We start from the raw sequence: 13731 nt of genomic DNA, 5'->3' as shown, positions 1-13731 counted from the left end.
ATATATATAAATAAAAGATGAAAAAAATAGTACATACTAATCATCTGATGAGAGAAAATGGAAAATATATAAAAAGAGCATTTCATCTAAGTAGTCTTGCATGCAGTCATAACTTTAACCCGAGCATGGCCTCATACATAGAGGGGACCTACAGGATATGGAAAAAGGACAAGTAAAATTTGTTAGTGGCTCTCTGTCGGAGTTTCCCTTCGTTGTTAATGTTGTTCATTGTGTGCATCATTTTATCTGCCTGATCAATAGCGTTTTTTACATATACCGCATTTATCGTGTTTATTGCTTGCACCTCATATATCATGTACGCTTACGCGCTTTTTTTTTTTTTTTTTTTTTTTTTTTTTTCCTGCCTCTTTTTAGAAACTCTGTTCACAAGTCATGGGATGAATATTTTGCAAATATCTATGAGGATGTGCCTTCCCCATTTTCCAATCAGGTGAGGATAGTAAGTAGACAAGAAGAAAAGAGTAACGTATGTATAGGGGAGTTATCTAAGAACAGTAAGTTACGAATAACTTATGTAAACAAGGAAATGCTAGAAAAGGGGAAAACTCAGAATATATACGATTTGGCACGTGTAGTTCAACTTATAAGGTGGTATCAGAAGAAAGGGCATTTGTATGCAAATATAAATCCATTGCCATTACCGAACATGCCCCCATACTCAAGTGTAATATATGAAAAGGATAAAAAAAAGATGTCTTTTGAAGATTTTGGTTTTACTAATGATGATTTAGATAAAGAATTTTCATTTGATCTGCCATCCATAACAGGCTTTTTAACAAAAGAGAAGAAAACAAAATATACGTTAAGGAGCTTAATAAATAGATTAGAAGAAACATATTGTGGAACTATTGGATTTGAATATATGCATATAACAGATGAGAATGTAGTAAATTACATTGTGAGAAGAATTGAAAATGATAAGAAATATCAATATAATAAAAATATGAAAAAAAAAATTTTGGAAGATACAGCAAGAGCATTTATTTTTGAAAATTATATGGCTGCAAAATTTGCTACAACGAAAAGATTTGGAGTAGATGGATGTGAAACATTAATAACTGGGATGAAAGCATTAATAAAGCGAGCAGCAGTGTTACATGTAGATAGTGTATTAATGAGTATGTCACATAGGGGTAGACTCAATGTATTATTTAATGTATTACACAAACCATTAGAACAAATGATGTCAGAATTTCGTGGAAAGACTGGGTTTAGTGATAACATATGGGGTAATACAGGTGATGTGAAATATCATCTAGGTGTAGAAATAGATTATTTTGATGAAGAATCTAAAAGATATATTCACATGGGAATTGTAGATAATTCATCTCATCTAGAATCAGTAGATCCTATACTTATGGGTCAAGCAAGAGCACAACAATATTATTGTAATGATAAAGAAAAGAAGAAAGTATTACCTATTACTATTCATGGAGATGCATCTATTGCTGGGCAAGGAATTGCTTATGAAACATTTCAAATGTCAAAACTTCCAAGTTATAATGTAGGTGGAACCATACATATTGTTGTTAATAATCAAATAGGGTTTACCACTTACCCGGTAGATGCAAGATCGGGTAAATATTGCACCGATATTGCAAAGTGTATAGATGTTCCTATAATACATGTAAATGCAGATGATCCAGAAGCAGTGACTTACGTATTCGAATTATCACTAGATATTAGAAATAAATTTAACATAGACACTATTATAGATTTAGTAGGGTATAGAAGATTTGGTCATAATGAATTGGATATGCCCAAATTTACAAATCCATTATTATATGATATAATAGCCAGACATAAATCGGTGTTAGATCTATACAGTAAAAAACTTATTGATGAAAAAGTAATTACTTTAGAAGAATTTGAACAAAATAAAAGAAATATATATAATTTATATGAAAAAGTATATGAACAGTCTAAATCGTTTGTGCCAACACCAAAGGAGAGATACCTTCCACAATGGGAGCATATGGTTACACCACAAAAATTTTCCCCCTCTAGAAAAACAGGAGTAGAAAAAGATGTATTAATAAATATAGGAAAACAAATATTTACCTTACGAGAAGATTTTCATGCTCATCCTATCATAACAAAATTATTTAAAAGTCGTATTGATAGTTTAGAAACAGGGAAAAATATTGATTTTGGAACAGCCGAGTTACTTGCTTATGCTACATTACTATCAGATGGTTTTCATGCTCGTTTATCAGGTCAAGATTCACAAAGGGGTACCTTTTCACACCGACATGCAGTAGTACATGACCAAGTAACATACAAATCGTATAATATCTTTGATTCGTTGAAAACACCTCATACAATTGAAGTAAATAATTCTTTATTGTCTGAATATGCATGTTTGGGGTATGAGATAGGGTATAGTTATGAACACCCAGATGCATTAGTTATATGGGAGGCACAATTTGGAGATTTTGCTAATGGAGCACAAGTAATGATAGACAACTACATAGCTTCAGGGGAAACCAAATGGAATAAACAATCAGGTATAGTAATGTTATTACCACATGGATATGATGGACAAGGACCTGAACATTCATCTGCTCGTATTGAACGTTTTTTACAGTTATGTGATGATAGAGAAGATATTGCTACTTACTCTGTAGAAAAAGATAAGAAGATAATACAACAACATAATATGCAAATAATTAACTGTACGAAACCATCAAATTTTTTTCATGCTTTGAGAAGACAAATGCATAGATCATTTAGAAAACCATTAATAGCTATTACACCTAAGAAAATGCTTAAAATGAGAATGGCTTTTGATAATATAGAAAATTTTTTAACATCAACCGAATTTTTACCTTATTTACCTGAACAGTTCAGTCATAAATTGTATCAAAAGGATAAAATTAAAAGAATAATATTGTGTTCAGGACAAGTATATTATGATTTACTAAATTACAGAGAGACTAATAAAATTCAGAGTGTTGCTATAGCCAGAATTGAACAGTTATCACCATTTCCTTTTAAAAGATTTATGAACGACTTACAGACGTACCCAAACTTACGAGATGTTATATGGGTCCAAGAAGAACACATGAATATGGGTCCATGGTTCTATGTTTCTCGTCGTATAGAAGCAGCTATTAAACAGCTTAAGAAGGACAATCCTGGATGGGGTATACAAATACCAGATGTGTACTACTCAGGTAGGGATGTTTATGCTGCTCAATCCGCGGGAGATCTCAACTTGCACCTCTACCAACTAGACGAGTTTCTCGTTGACTCTTTCGACCTCAACAAGACTCACCACATGCATGCACACAAGTACACGGTTGCGCTGTGATAGGAATGGAGACCAGGGGTACTCCCACACATGCAAATATTCGTCTTTTTTTTTTTTTTTTTTTTTTTTTTTTTTTTGTTGAGCGGACCAAGCTCATGCTGCTCAGTTTGTTCACGTGCAGTTTTTCCCATTTATTCGTTTATGTATTCGTCCATTTTTCCCCATTTTTTTACCCCATTTGAGAAGTTGTGTAAGATTCCTCTCTATTAAAAAACAATGTACACTTATCACCCATTACCCCTGAACACATGACTTGCACACCCAAATGTAAAACTCCTTTATTCAGAAAATAGTTTATTATTTGAGTGTGCAAAAAGGAAGAGGCGAATGGGAGAATAGATCATAAGAACGTCTTTCTTTTTTTTTATTTTATTTTCTTTTTATTTTCTTTTTATTTTTTTGTGTGCTTTATGGTGACATAGACTAGGAACTTGGCGAAATGGAGCAGGACTTTGAAAAATAATGGAAAATGATGAAAAAAAAAAAAAAAAAAAAAAAAAAAAAAAAAAAAAGGGCTCCTCCAATGATGAACGTGAGGTGCACACTAAAATGCTAAGAGGGCATTTGCGCCGCCAAACATGAGGCTAGTTAGTAATACAAAACAGCGAAACACAGCAATGCATTAAGGTGAGGGTGTACATGAATACGAATCGAATGAGTAATACACGATGGTACGTGAAGGTATGCTCGTATTTCCGGTTCATATTTGTGAAGTATATCCAGGGGATAAGGAATCAAAAAGGTAGAAGCAAGCATAATATATATGCATACATATACACAAACATACGGGGACAAATATGCACATCGATACAAGAAAGTTGGATGAAAGGAGAAAAAAAAAAAAGATAGACAAACGTGGAAAAAAAGGAAACAAAAATAGAACGAAAGGAAACTAAACGGACATGTAATAACGTAAAAAAACATTCGAATGACTCTCCAGAAAAAAAAAAAAAAAAAAAAAAAAAAGCGAAGAGGATAAACTGAATGAACATCTAGGGAGGCTGTACCGGATTACCATATCTGTCTGTGTACGTAATTAAATTATTTTTCAAGAAATATTTATGCATATATTTCGCATAAAAATCCATGGGTATACCTTTTCCATGAGTGTGTTCTCTTCTGGAAGAATTCTGATAAGTGCAGCATAAAAATAGAAGTTTAAAAGACTGGGAAAAGGTTTTGATCTTATCATTATATATAGCTTTTAGTTTTTCTTCATATGTATTATATCCCCATTCACAAAAGTATAAACGTACCTTTTTATTAAATCTTTTGTCATTGTTTAACGCATTTAAGTCATCATATTTGTGATCTAGTATATGTATTATATTATCGTCATGATATTTCTCTATAATTGTGTTTACTAAGTTACATTTTTGCCTTAACATGTTCATATAATGTGGATTTTTTCTAAAAAAATAGTCTCTTTTTTGTGTTTTCTTAACATGATTTAAATAACCTATGTCTGGGCAGTACGGATCGAACAAGTAGTCCGTATTTTCTGAGTTGTCATCAGGTAACAACACTGATGTGGATTGACAGACGGCCACATCTTCGTCTTCCGCTTTGTCATCTGCTTCGTCTTCCGCTTCGTCTTCCGCTTTGTCTTCCGCTTCGTCATCTGCCTTTTCCACCCTGTCTTCATTCTTTCTGCCCCTTTTTTTTTGCTTCCCCCCTCCGGAGAAATACTTCGATTTGACGAGTTTCTTTAAACTGGAAAGAATGGAATTTTCTGTATTAGTTCGTTCTTGCTCATGATTTACATTTAAGGAGTCTTTTCCAAAAATGCGAAGCAGATGCTCATCATCTGGCTCTACGATATTTAATCCAAACGATTGCAGTGTATACCTAATGAAGCTTGAGTCCTCAACAGAAGAAATTATATATATCGGCTTTTTATAAACGTTAATATTATTATTAATTATATCAATGCAACAAAGGTTAAAAGTTTCATGTCTTTTTTTTTCTTCATCTGTTAAATTATTACATACATATCTATACTTGAGTAAATTTGTATAAGCTTCTTTCTCCTTTTTCATTAGCAAGCTACGCATAATATCAAACTGGGTTAATACATCTTCCGCATTTACTTTGTACCTATCATACAATTTTAAATAAAAATTACTCGTATAAAAATCTTCAAAGTCGAAGCGAAAACTGGGAAATACATTGGCCAAATTTTCTATGTGCTTATATTTGTAAAGTACATTAGGGTTGAATGTTCCCTCGGTCAGTTCCTTGGTTATTTCGTACACGTTCACGTCCACATTCGTATTCACATTTGTATCCACATCCGTATGATCCGATGCTCCACAATCTGTGGGTATCTGCATAGTCTTCTCCAAATCTCTAAGCCTATTTAATTTCATGGCCATGGTATTTTTTTCCTCACACATTCGAATAATTTCATTAATATCGTAGTTATACTTAATGCAAATGTTGTTGATCTCTTCGTATATATATTTTATCGCTATAACTATATCTTCGTTCCTTTTTAAATATTTATATATATAAAGTAATCTAGTGTACATAAATTTGGGCATAAGCTTCAGAAGAATGAACGGATCTTCCCCCTTCACGGTATCGCAGCAATGGTTAGGGGCACTGTCCAAGTGGTTTGGAACAACTTCCCTTTGCATTGAGCTGCCCTCCATACTTTCGAATAAATACTTTCTCTTCTCCATGAAATCATACAAAGCCAAGTTACTTACCCTCTTACCATTAAACGTTAGGGATTGATTAAAGATTTTTAAAAATGTAAAAAAAGAAACAATAATCTTTTCTTGCTTATTTAAGTTTATAACTCCGTCGAAATTAAATATGAACATATCATCAGGATAATAGTTCAGCATATATGGCAATTTATAGTTAGTGTCCTTATATATTAAATGGTTTTTTAAATATTTATCTTTATGATTTGTTTGTATTAAATTTATGGTATCTTCCTTTTTCTCGACTTTTACATTAGTAAGATTTTCATTAAATATAGGGACCTTTTTAACATCTTTAATTTCTATATCTTTGAGGATGTTATATATACATAATCCCTTATCATATGCAGATTCCTCTTGTTCATTTTCACTTCGAAATATATTAACATTTAAGTTTTTGTTTACTTTTATATCTTCCTTTTCAAATTTATTAATACTTAATCCTTCCTCTTCTGCCTTGCCATTTGATCCCCTATCTTTTTTTTCTTTTTCACAGCGAATAACACTATAATAATGTTTACGCTTGTACTTATTTGGTAATAACGTTTTGTTTGAATATCCCAAATACATCCTTACCTTTTTAGCGTTCCTTGAAAGTACTACTATGCAGGGTGGATAGAACACCAGGGTACAGTAAAAAAGAACCAAAAGCCAAACCACGTCCAGCATTTCGTCCAATTAACGACTTCACCAATTAGCGGCTTCACCAATTAGCGGCTTCACCACTTCGCCAATTCGATACCTGTCCAGTTCACAGGTTTACCTCATTTTAACATGCTGAGGTGCAGGAGCGTCCATACTTGAAGTCCTACTGTTCGAATTACTCCCTCTTCCGTTTGTTGTTATACAATGCTATGTTTTCCTTTTACCTAATAAGAGAGTAATAACTGAGGGAATTTATTTATCACATGGTCAACCTCGCTGTACTGTGTGGGATGTACTACTAGCGAAGTAACTCAGTGTTTTCCTTTTTTATTTTTTAATTAAACGATTAGTGTGCATATATATTCAAATTAGTCATGCTTGGGAGTTGCACAAAAAGGGGAAAACAAAGAGGAAAGCTATATGTCAAGCAGCCGGGTAAAGATATGTAGTTCCACAGTATAAGCTGAAAGTCCGTACGTAAACTTCTCACTTGGGTAGGTGTTGTATTATCGTTTAACATAAAAAAAAAAGAATAAGAAAAAGAAAAAGAAAAGAAATATAACATGAAAAGTAATAATTGTTAACCTGTAAACTTGATTTGCTAAATGTTAACCTTTAAATGTAATCCGTTTTACATGCACAAATTAAAGAGCAAGGATAATTCCTTTCACGAAGTGTTTATTACACATATAGCAATGTTATATATCGTTTAAAAAAAAAAAAAAAAAAAAAAGATGTTTTTATCAGATTTATCAGTAATTCGCTAAGAGGAGTGGCTAGATAAATTTTTTTTTTCATTTTTTTAAAATTTATTATTTATATTTTTTTTCCTTTTTTTTTTAATTTATTTTTTTCCCATTTTTTTTTTGTATTTTTTTTCAAAAAAAATGCAGAGGAAAGGACGAACGAAAAAGTAATGACGGATGACAAGCAAACGTATGGGAAGATGAATCGTAAAAATCGAGAGGAAAAGGGAGTGGCCTTTTCCCTCCGAGGTATACATACACACGTACATACATACAAACATACATACAAACATACATACATACATACATACATACATACATACATACATACATACAAACATACATACAAACATACATACAAACATACATACAAACATACATACATACATACATACAAACATACATACATACATACATATATGTGTATATATATACATATCTGCTCAACTTCATACAGCGCTGCAACTCTGTAGCGCTACACCACATCGGCGTTTTGCACGATTGTTTGCTCGTAAGGACAGTCAAGCATCCACCACCTCTATTGTCAACATCGCTAACGACATTCTCAGCTCTGTATAATGTTATATACCGCATAGAGGAACCAGTAAGCCTTCAAAAACATTTCTTGCTCGCATTTATACTTAACCAAGAAAAACAGATAATGCATTTTAAAAAAAAAAAAGAAAGAAAGAAAATATTGATTATAAATATTAGAAAACTGTAAATTGGTATTACGATAAAACACTTGGTCTATATACTTAAAAAAATTTTCTTTATCATTCACAAGATGACAGTTATTCATTTTGTGCAAATTTTTTAGGGATATATCTACATTGTATTTAATATTATTCATATATATGCAGCCTATGTTTATTAGAATATTTATTATGTTATTTTCGTCAATGTAAATTCTCTTATTCATTTTTTTTTTCATCTTTTTTAAAAATAAAAAGCTTTCGTCGCTGCATTTGGTAGAGGATGTGCTTGCTGTGCTGTTTGCTCTCTTCGCACAAGTGATGTTGCTAGTGTATCCTTCAAATGTTTCTCCCCTGTAATTACTGTCATCCTCCATACTACTGGAAAAACTGGAATTTTTATAGTATTTGTCTGCCCGTTTGTGTTCTCGTATAACCGCTTGATTGACTATCTGCCTATCTGTGTTTCCCCCCTCGACTTTATCCACGTGTGTGTTCTTTTTTTTTTTTTTTTTTTTTTTTTCTTCCATTGTGTCCTTCGTTAAAAGTTGACTGGCAAACATTTCATAATTTTTGAATTCATTAAAATAAAATAAATATGCATCCACCGCATTGTTATAGTTTACCATGTTAAAGTTGTTTAAAGAAGATACATCATACTGTTTATTTATTAGATGATAATAAAAATATATCTTTTCACTAATGTACATTCTGTTTAGTCTTTTCCTCCTGACACATACACATTTAAAATTAATGCTACATAACGATATACATAAATCAAAAAAGGAGTTTACAATTATGTCGAATGTGTTTAATAATAGTATGTCTTTAGTAGAACTCTTTGTTTTCCTTAAATGTATATTATTTTCAATTTTTTTTTGTTTTCTTCTCTTGTTCAAAAATTTTTTCTTTTTCAAAATGAATTCAATTATATCTTTTATTTTTCCGCTATCGTCTACATTTAGTTTGTTATGCTTTTCCACTTTTTCTTCACAATCCTTTTCCTGTAACTTCATTTTGCTGTTTTTGCAGCTTATGTTATTTACACTATAACACCTTTTTATTTTTATCCGTTTGCTTCTTTTCGTCAATCTAACTGAGTACCTTCGTGGTTTGCTCAAGTTTAGAAATCTTGTACAAAGGTCTACAAAGGATAAAAAAAAAAAAAGAAAAAAAAAAAGAAATAGTAATTGTAACAGTAATGGTAATGGTAATAAATGGAGTCGTGCGTAGAACAACTGGTGCAAAGTTAAGAGAAGACGGGGCACTTCATACACATAGGTAGGTATATATGCAACATAGAAAATGCGCACAGGTACGTGCATCTTTGTGCGTGCTTCTAACACGCGTATACTTCCAACCTGAGCATGTTCGTGGCTTACTTTTCGGATCACCGTGTAGGCAGCCGATGGGGTGTATGTGCCCACAAGGGGTAACACTAAGAGGGAATACAGACTCGGAACGATGGGCTCTATGACTGTACTTGTAAACTAGTTTTATGGAGAAGGAAAGGAAGATATTCAAATACGTTGAAGAGAAATAAATATTATGAAGATGTATAAACACATAAAACATATTAACAATAAAAAAAACAAAGTAGTCAATGGTAAAAACATTTTCGGAATAATATTTTTTCGTATAATTATATAAAGTAATATTATCACTTGAGTCACTATTATCATACGAATTGCAATCAGATTCGATCAATTCTGAGTTTTTACTTTTAACACATTTAAATATATCATCATATATTTTTTTATTTTTATTATTTAATGCATTATTTTTTATTTTTGATTGTATGTATAGGAAGTCTTCTTTTTTTTTTTCTTTTTGTGCTATTTCTTTTTTCCTTTTTCTTTTCTTTTGCTTTTTTATATAATCCAATAATTCCTTCGAGCTAAGTAATGTTTCTATTTGATTATTAAAAAGTTTATATGTATACAATTTATTTCGTTTTATTTTTTTTTTAATATATTCATTATGAATTAAAGTATTGTCTTTATATACACTAGAAATGTGTAAATGGTCTAGTATATCTGCATCTATCTCTTCTCTCTTGTGCTTCCTACAATTGTAATTATTCTGAACTACATTCAAAATGCAGTAATTGTTTTCCACCGAATTTCTAATATCTATGTTGTTCATAAAGAAGGAATAAAACTTATCACTACAAATGATGCTTATGCTTTTCAATAAATCCTCAAAACCTCCATGGTTAAGGAGGCTCTTTCTCCTTACTATGGCTTTATAACATTTGTAGATGCGATCCCTTTTCATGTTCTTCCACAGTAGTGTATGCAGATCAGCATCCTCACTCCTCTTCGGGGATGCCTTTTCCTGTTCCTCCTTTTCGTTTTTCATCGCACCGTTCATAACACCTTTCTTTCTCCTCCTCGATTTCATGGAACTTTCTCTGTCATATCGCTCCTCCCTTGCTCCATTTTCCTTCTTAGTCCTTATCACTCCTTCATCCATCATTTTAGTACCAACCTGTACACCACTTTTTTCCATTTTATCACCTACATTGTCTGCTGCCTTGTCTATTTCTATTTCTACCTGTTCTTCTTTACTTCCCCGGTGCTGCTTCATGTACCTCTTTTTCGAAATGTCCAACTTCTCTAAATTCATGAAGGTCGAAAATTCAGAAGTTGATAATTCTTTGTCTTCTTCATCCTTAACAATTTCAAGGTTCAACATCTTCATATCGTTTTTCATTTGAAGGGTATGCAAGAGATCTATGTTTTTCTTAAACACAGATGTATAATTATAATTCTTTTTTTCTTCTTGTACTTTTGTTAGTCGGTCTAACGTATCTTTTATATTTATCCTGTTTATGTTTTCCCAAATGGTATCATATGGATCTACTAAATGGTCATGTGTATACATTTGCTGATCACCCGTAAGATGATCATTGTATCTTTTTTTACCCCCTGCTTTGTGCCAACGTATTGTACTCATCGAAGCAGTCTCCCTGACTTTCTCTCCTACCCCGTGTTCTTCCCAATGCTGTCCTTCTCTTCCTCTTTCTACTGCTCGTTCTCCTCCTTGGTTTTTCCCTTTTTGAGAGCTCCCCACAAGTGAGTGCTCACTGGTATGCCCCTCCTTAGACGTATCTGCTCCATTACGATTAAAATAAAAAAAAGTAGTGTATTCTTTTATCTTCTTTGATATATACATCAAGTAATGATTGATGTGGAATTTTTCTTTTTCTCTTATCATTATTCTGGTTAGGTATATATGGAAAAGGAAAGGTAAAATGGACAAAGAAAAATATAGCAATATGTACAAGTGCTCGTACTTTAACTTTTCAAAAATTATGAACATATTTTTTAATTGATAAAAGTTGTTTATATTAAAATTTTTGTTATGAGAATACAAAGACTCCTGGTTAAAGAAAAATTTTTTCTCATCCACGGTTTCTTTATACAGGTTACATCTTTTTTTTGTGTCTCTTCTGCTATCCGAAAAGTTTGAAAATAATTTGCTTAAAATGGTTCGCGGTTTGTCCAGCTGCTCTTTTCTGTTCTCCTTTATGCACTCCTTTGTGTTATCATTTCCGTTCTCTTTTTCATTATCATTTTCGTTCTCTTTTTCATTATCATTTTCGTTCTCTTTTTCATTATCATTTCCGTTCTCTTTTTCATTATCATTTTCGTTCTCTTTTTCATTATCATTTTCGTTCTCTTTTCATTATCATTTCCGTTCTCTTTTTCATTATCATTTCCGTTCTCTTTTTCATTATCATTTCCGTTCTCTTTTTCATTATCATTTCCGTTCTCTTCTTTGTTATCATTTTCTTTCTCTTTTGTGTTATTATTTTTGTTCTCATTTGTATTAATATTTTTATTTTTTTTTCTTTTTTCCCCTCCACCCTTCTCCCGTTTACACGCTTTATCTTTATCACTATGTTTATCACTATGTTTATCACTATGTTTATCACTATCTTTATCTTTACTTTTACCTTTATCTTTACCTTTATCTCTTTCCCCTTTCGCATTATGGCATGTGCTGCCTTTATTTTCATTTTTTTGGACATAAGCACAAGACCCATTATTTTCTGACAATAAAATAGAAGACTGCTCCTTGTGTACAGGTGGGGAGTTGCTATCATTTATTTTTAAAGTGTTGGCAGAAGGTCGATTATACTTCTTTTGCTGTGTTTCACCGATGTTTAAATTTATTGGGGTGTCCATCTGTGCACCCATCGCAGAGTCAATTCCTGTATTTATCTGCACATCTCTTTCTGTCTTTTTCTTTTTTTTCTTTTTTTTTTCTCTTCTATTATCGCGCCCATTAATGTAATCCCTGGCAAGTTTTACGTTGCCATGTTCATAATTTGAAGAATCGCTGTATTCGATAGGGTATCTGTATAGAAAATTAGCCTCGTAATTTGTTCGTACGTAAGGATCTGAGATAAAAAGTTCAAAAATGCGATGAAAAAAATAAAAAATAAATAATAAATAAATAATAAATAAATAAAATAAAATAAAATAAATAATATATAATGATGTGGAAAATGGTTTGTAATATGGTATGTGGCACCTTACTGGGTAGGTGGGTAAGTATAACGTTACAAAACATTCGCATAAACGAGAAATAAAAAAGTAAGCACGTTTCACACGTGTCGCACATTCTGCACACCTCTCACTTTTCTACGTTTTTTCTCTCTGAAGGTACCACATTGCTCAGGATCGATCTGATTTGACAGGAAGTTAACGCTTTTCCCTAAGAGGACATACTTTTTTTTCCTCGCCTTGCAGTTATCCACCAAATTTTCTCTATTATCATAAATTCCTTTTAGCTTGATATATAACTCGTTGAAGTAAAATGAGTTGTTGAAATAGTAGTAGTATTCAATGAGAATTAAAAAATTTTTGTACATAAGATAAAGGAACAGATCATTTTTATCACCACTGGTAAACGTACATATATAAATAAAATTGTTGAAAAGATTACTGTTAATTATTAATATGTACAGAAATTCTACATATATGTCTGTATAGTTATTACATAGATCTATTAAGTCGCGTACAAAACATTCGTAAAAATTAAAAATTGGAAAAAACGATGAATTTATAGAAAGTCCTCGGATATATTTATTTCTGTTTAATTGGTCTCTATTATTATTATTATTACTCTCTATGCATTTCCCATTTTTGCAATTTCTTTTCTTGGTACTTAACTCTTCTCTCATAACATAATTATTGTACTTCTTTTTGTATAATGATAAACTGTTTGCTAAGATAACTATGTTTTCCGCCAGCTTTAAAATTTTGTCATTATATAAAAAACTATATTTTACTTTACATGTGTTAGCTCTACTGGCTTTATTAGCTTTATCGGTTTTATTGTTTTTCCTGGACTTCATTATGTACGTTTCATGTGAGGGGATTACATTTTATATACTCTTACTATGCAGCGTCCAACTGTTTTGCCTGTCCCATTAAAAGGAACAAAGGGTGTACAAGAGGGGAAGCGGTAAATAGCAATTATGAAGCAGTGGTAATTAAGTAAAATGTATGGTCGCAAAAATTGTAAAAAATGAATATATAAATATATATATATATATATATATATATATATATATATATATATATATA

At 31.7% G+C, this 13731-nt stretch overlaps 3 protein-coding genes across 3 annotated transcripts; 1 reads left to right on the top strand and 2 right to left on the bottom strand.

The window, feature by feature from the left end:
* Nucleotides 1–17: 17 nt before the first annotated feature.
* PmUG01_05025400 (2-oxoglutarate dehydrogenase E1 component, mitochondrial precursor, putative) lies at nt 18–3334 on the top strand (the record flags this gene model as incomplete). Its single annotated transcript, XM_029003456.1, has 2 exons — nt 18–172; nt 376–3334. The coding sequence occupies 2 exons, from the start codon at nt 18–20 to the stop codon at nt 3332–3334; spliced, it is 3114 nt and encodes a 1037-aa protein (XP_028860400.1).
* Nucleotides 3335–4326: 992 nt separating this feature from the next.
* On the bottom strand, nt 4327–6615 carry PmUG01_05025300 (conserved Plasmodium protein, unknown function; the record flags this gene model as incomplete). Its single annotated transcript, XM_029003454.1, has 1 exon — nt 4327–6615. One exon carries the CDS (start codon nt 6613–6615, stop codon nt 4327–4329), a length of 2289 nt encoding a protein of 762 aa, XP_028860399.1.
* Nucleotides 6616–8001: 1386 nt separating this feature from the next.
* On the bottom strand, nt 8002–13499 carry PmUG01_05025200 (conserved Plasmodium protein, unknown function; the record flags this gene model as incomplete). Its single annotated transcript, XM_029003453.1, is given in 4 exon segments — nt 8002–9275; nt 9514–11656; nt 11671–12539; nt 12809–13499. The coding sequence occupies 4 exon segments, from the start codon at nt 13497–13499 to the stop codon at nt 8002–8004; spliced, it is 4977 nt and encodes a 1658-aa protein (XP_028860398.1).
* Between the last annotated feature and the right edge of the window lie 232 nt (nt 13500–13731).

The sequence above is a fragment of the Plasmodium malariae genome (assembly GCF_900090045.1).
Source record: "Plasmodium malariae genome assembly, chromosome: 5".
Lineage (NCBI taxonomy): Eukaryota > Apicomplexa > Aconoidasida > Haemosporida > Plasmodiidae > Plasmodium > Plasmodium malariae.
The sequence above is the reverse complement of the archived record's forward strand: the minus strand, read 5'-3'. Positions and strand labels throughout refer to the sequence as shown.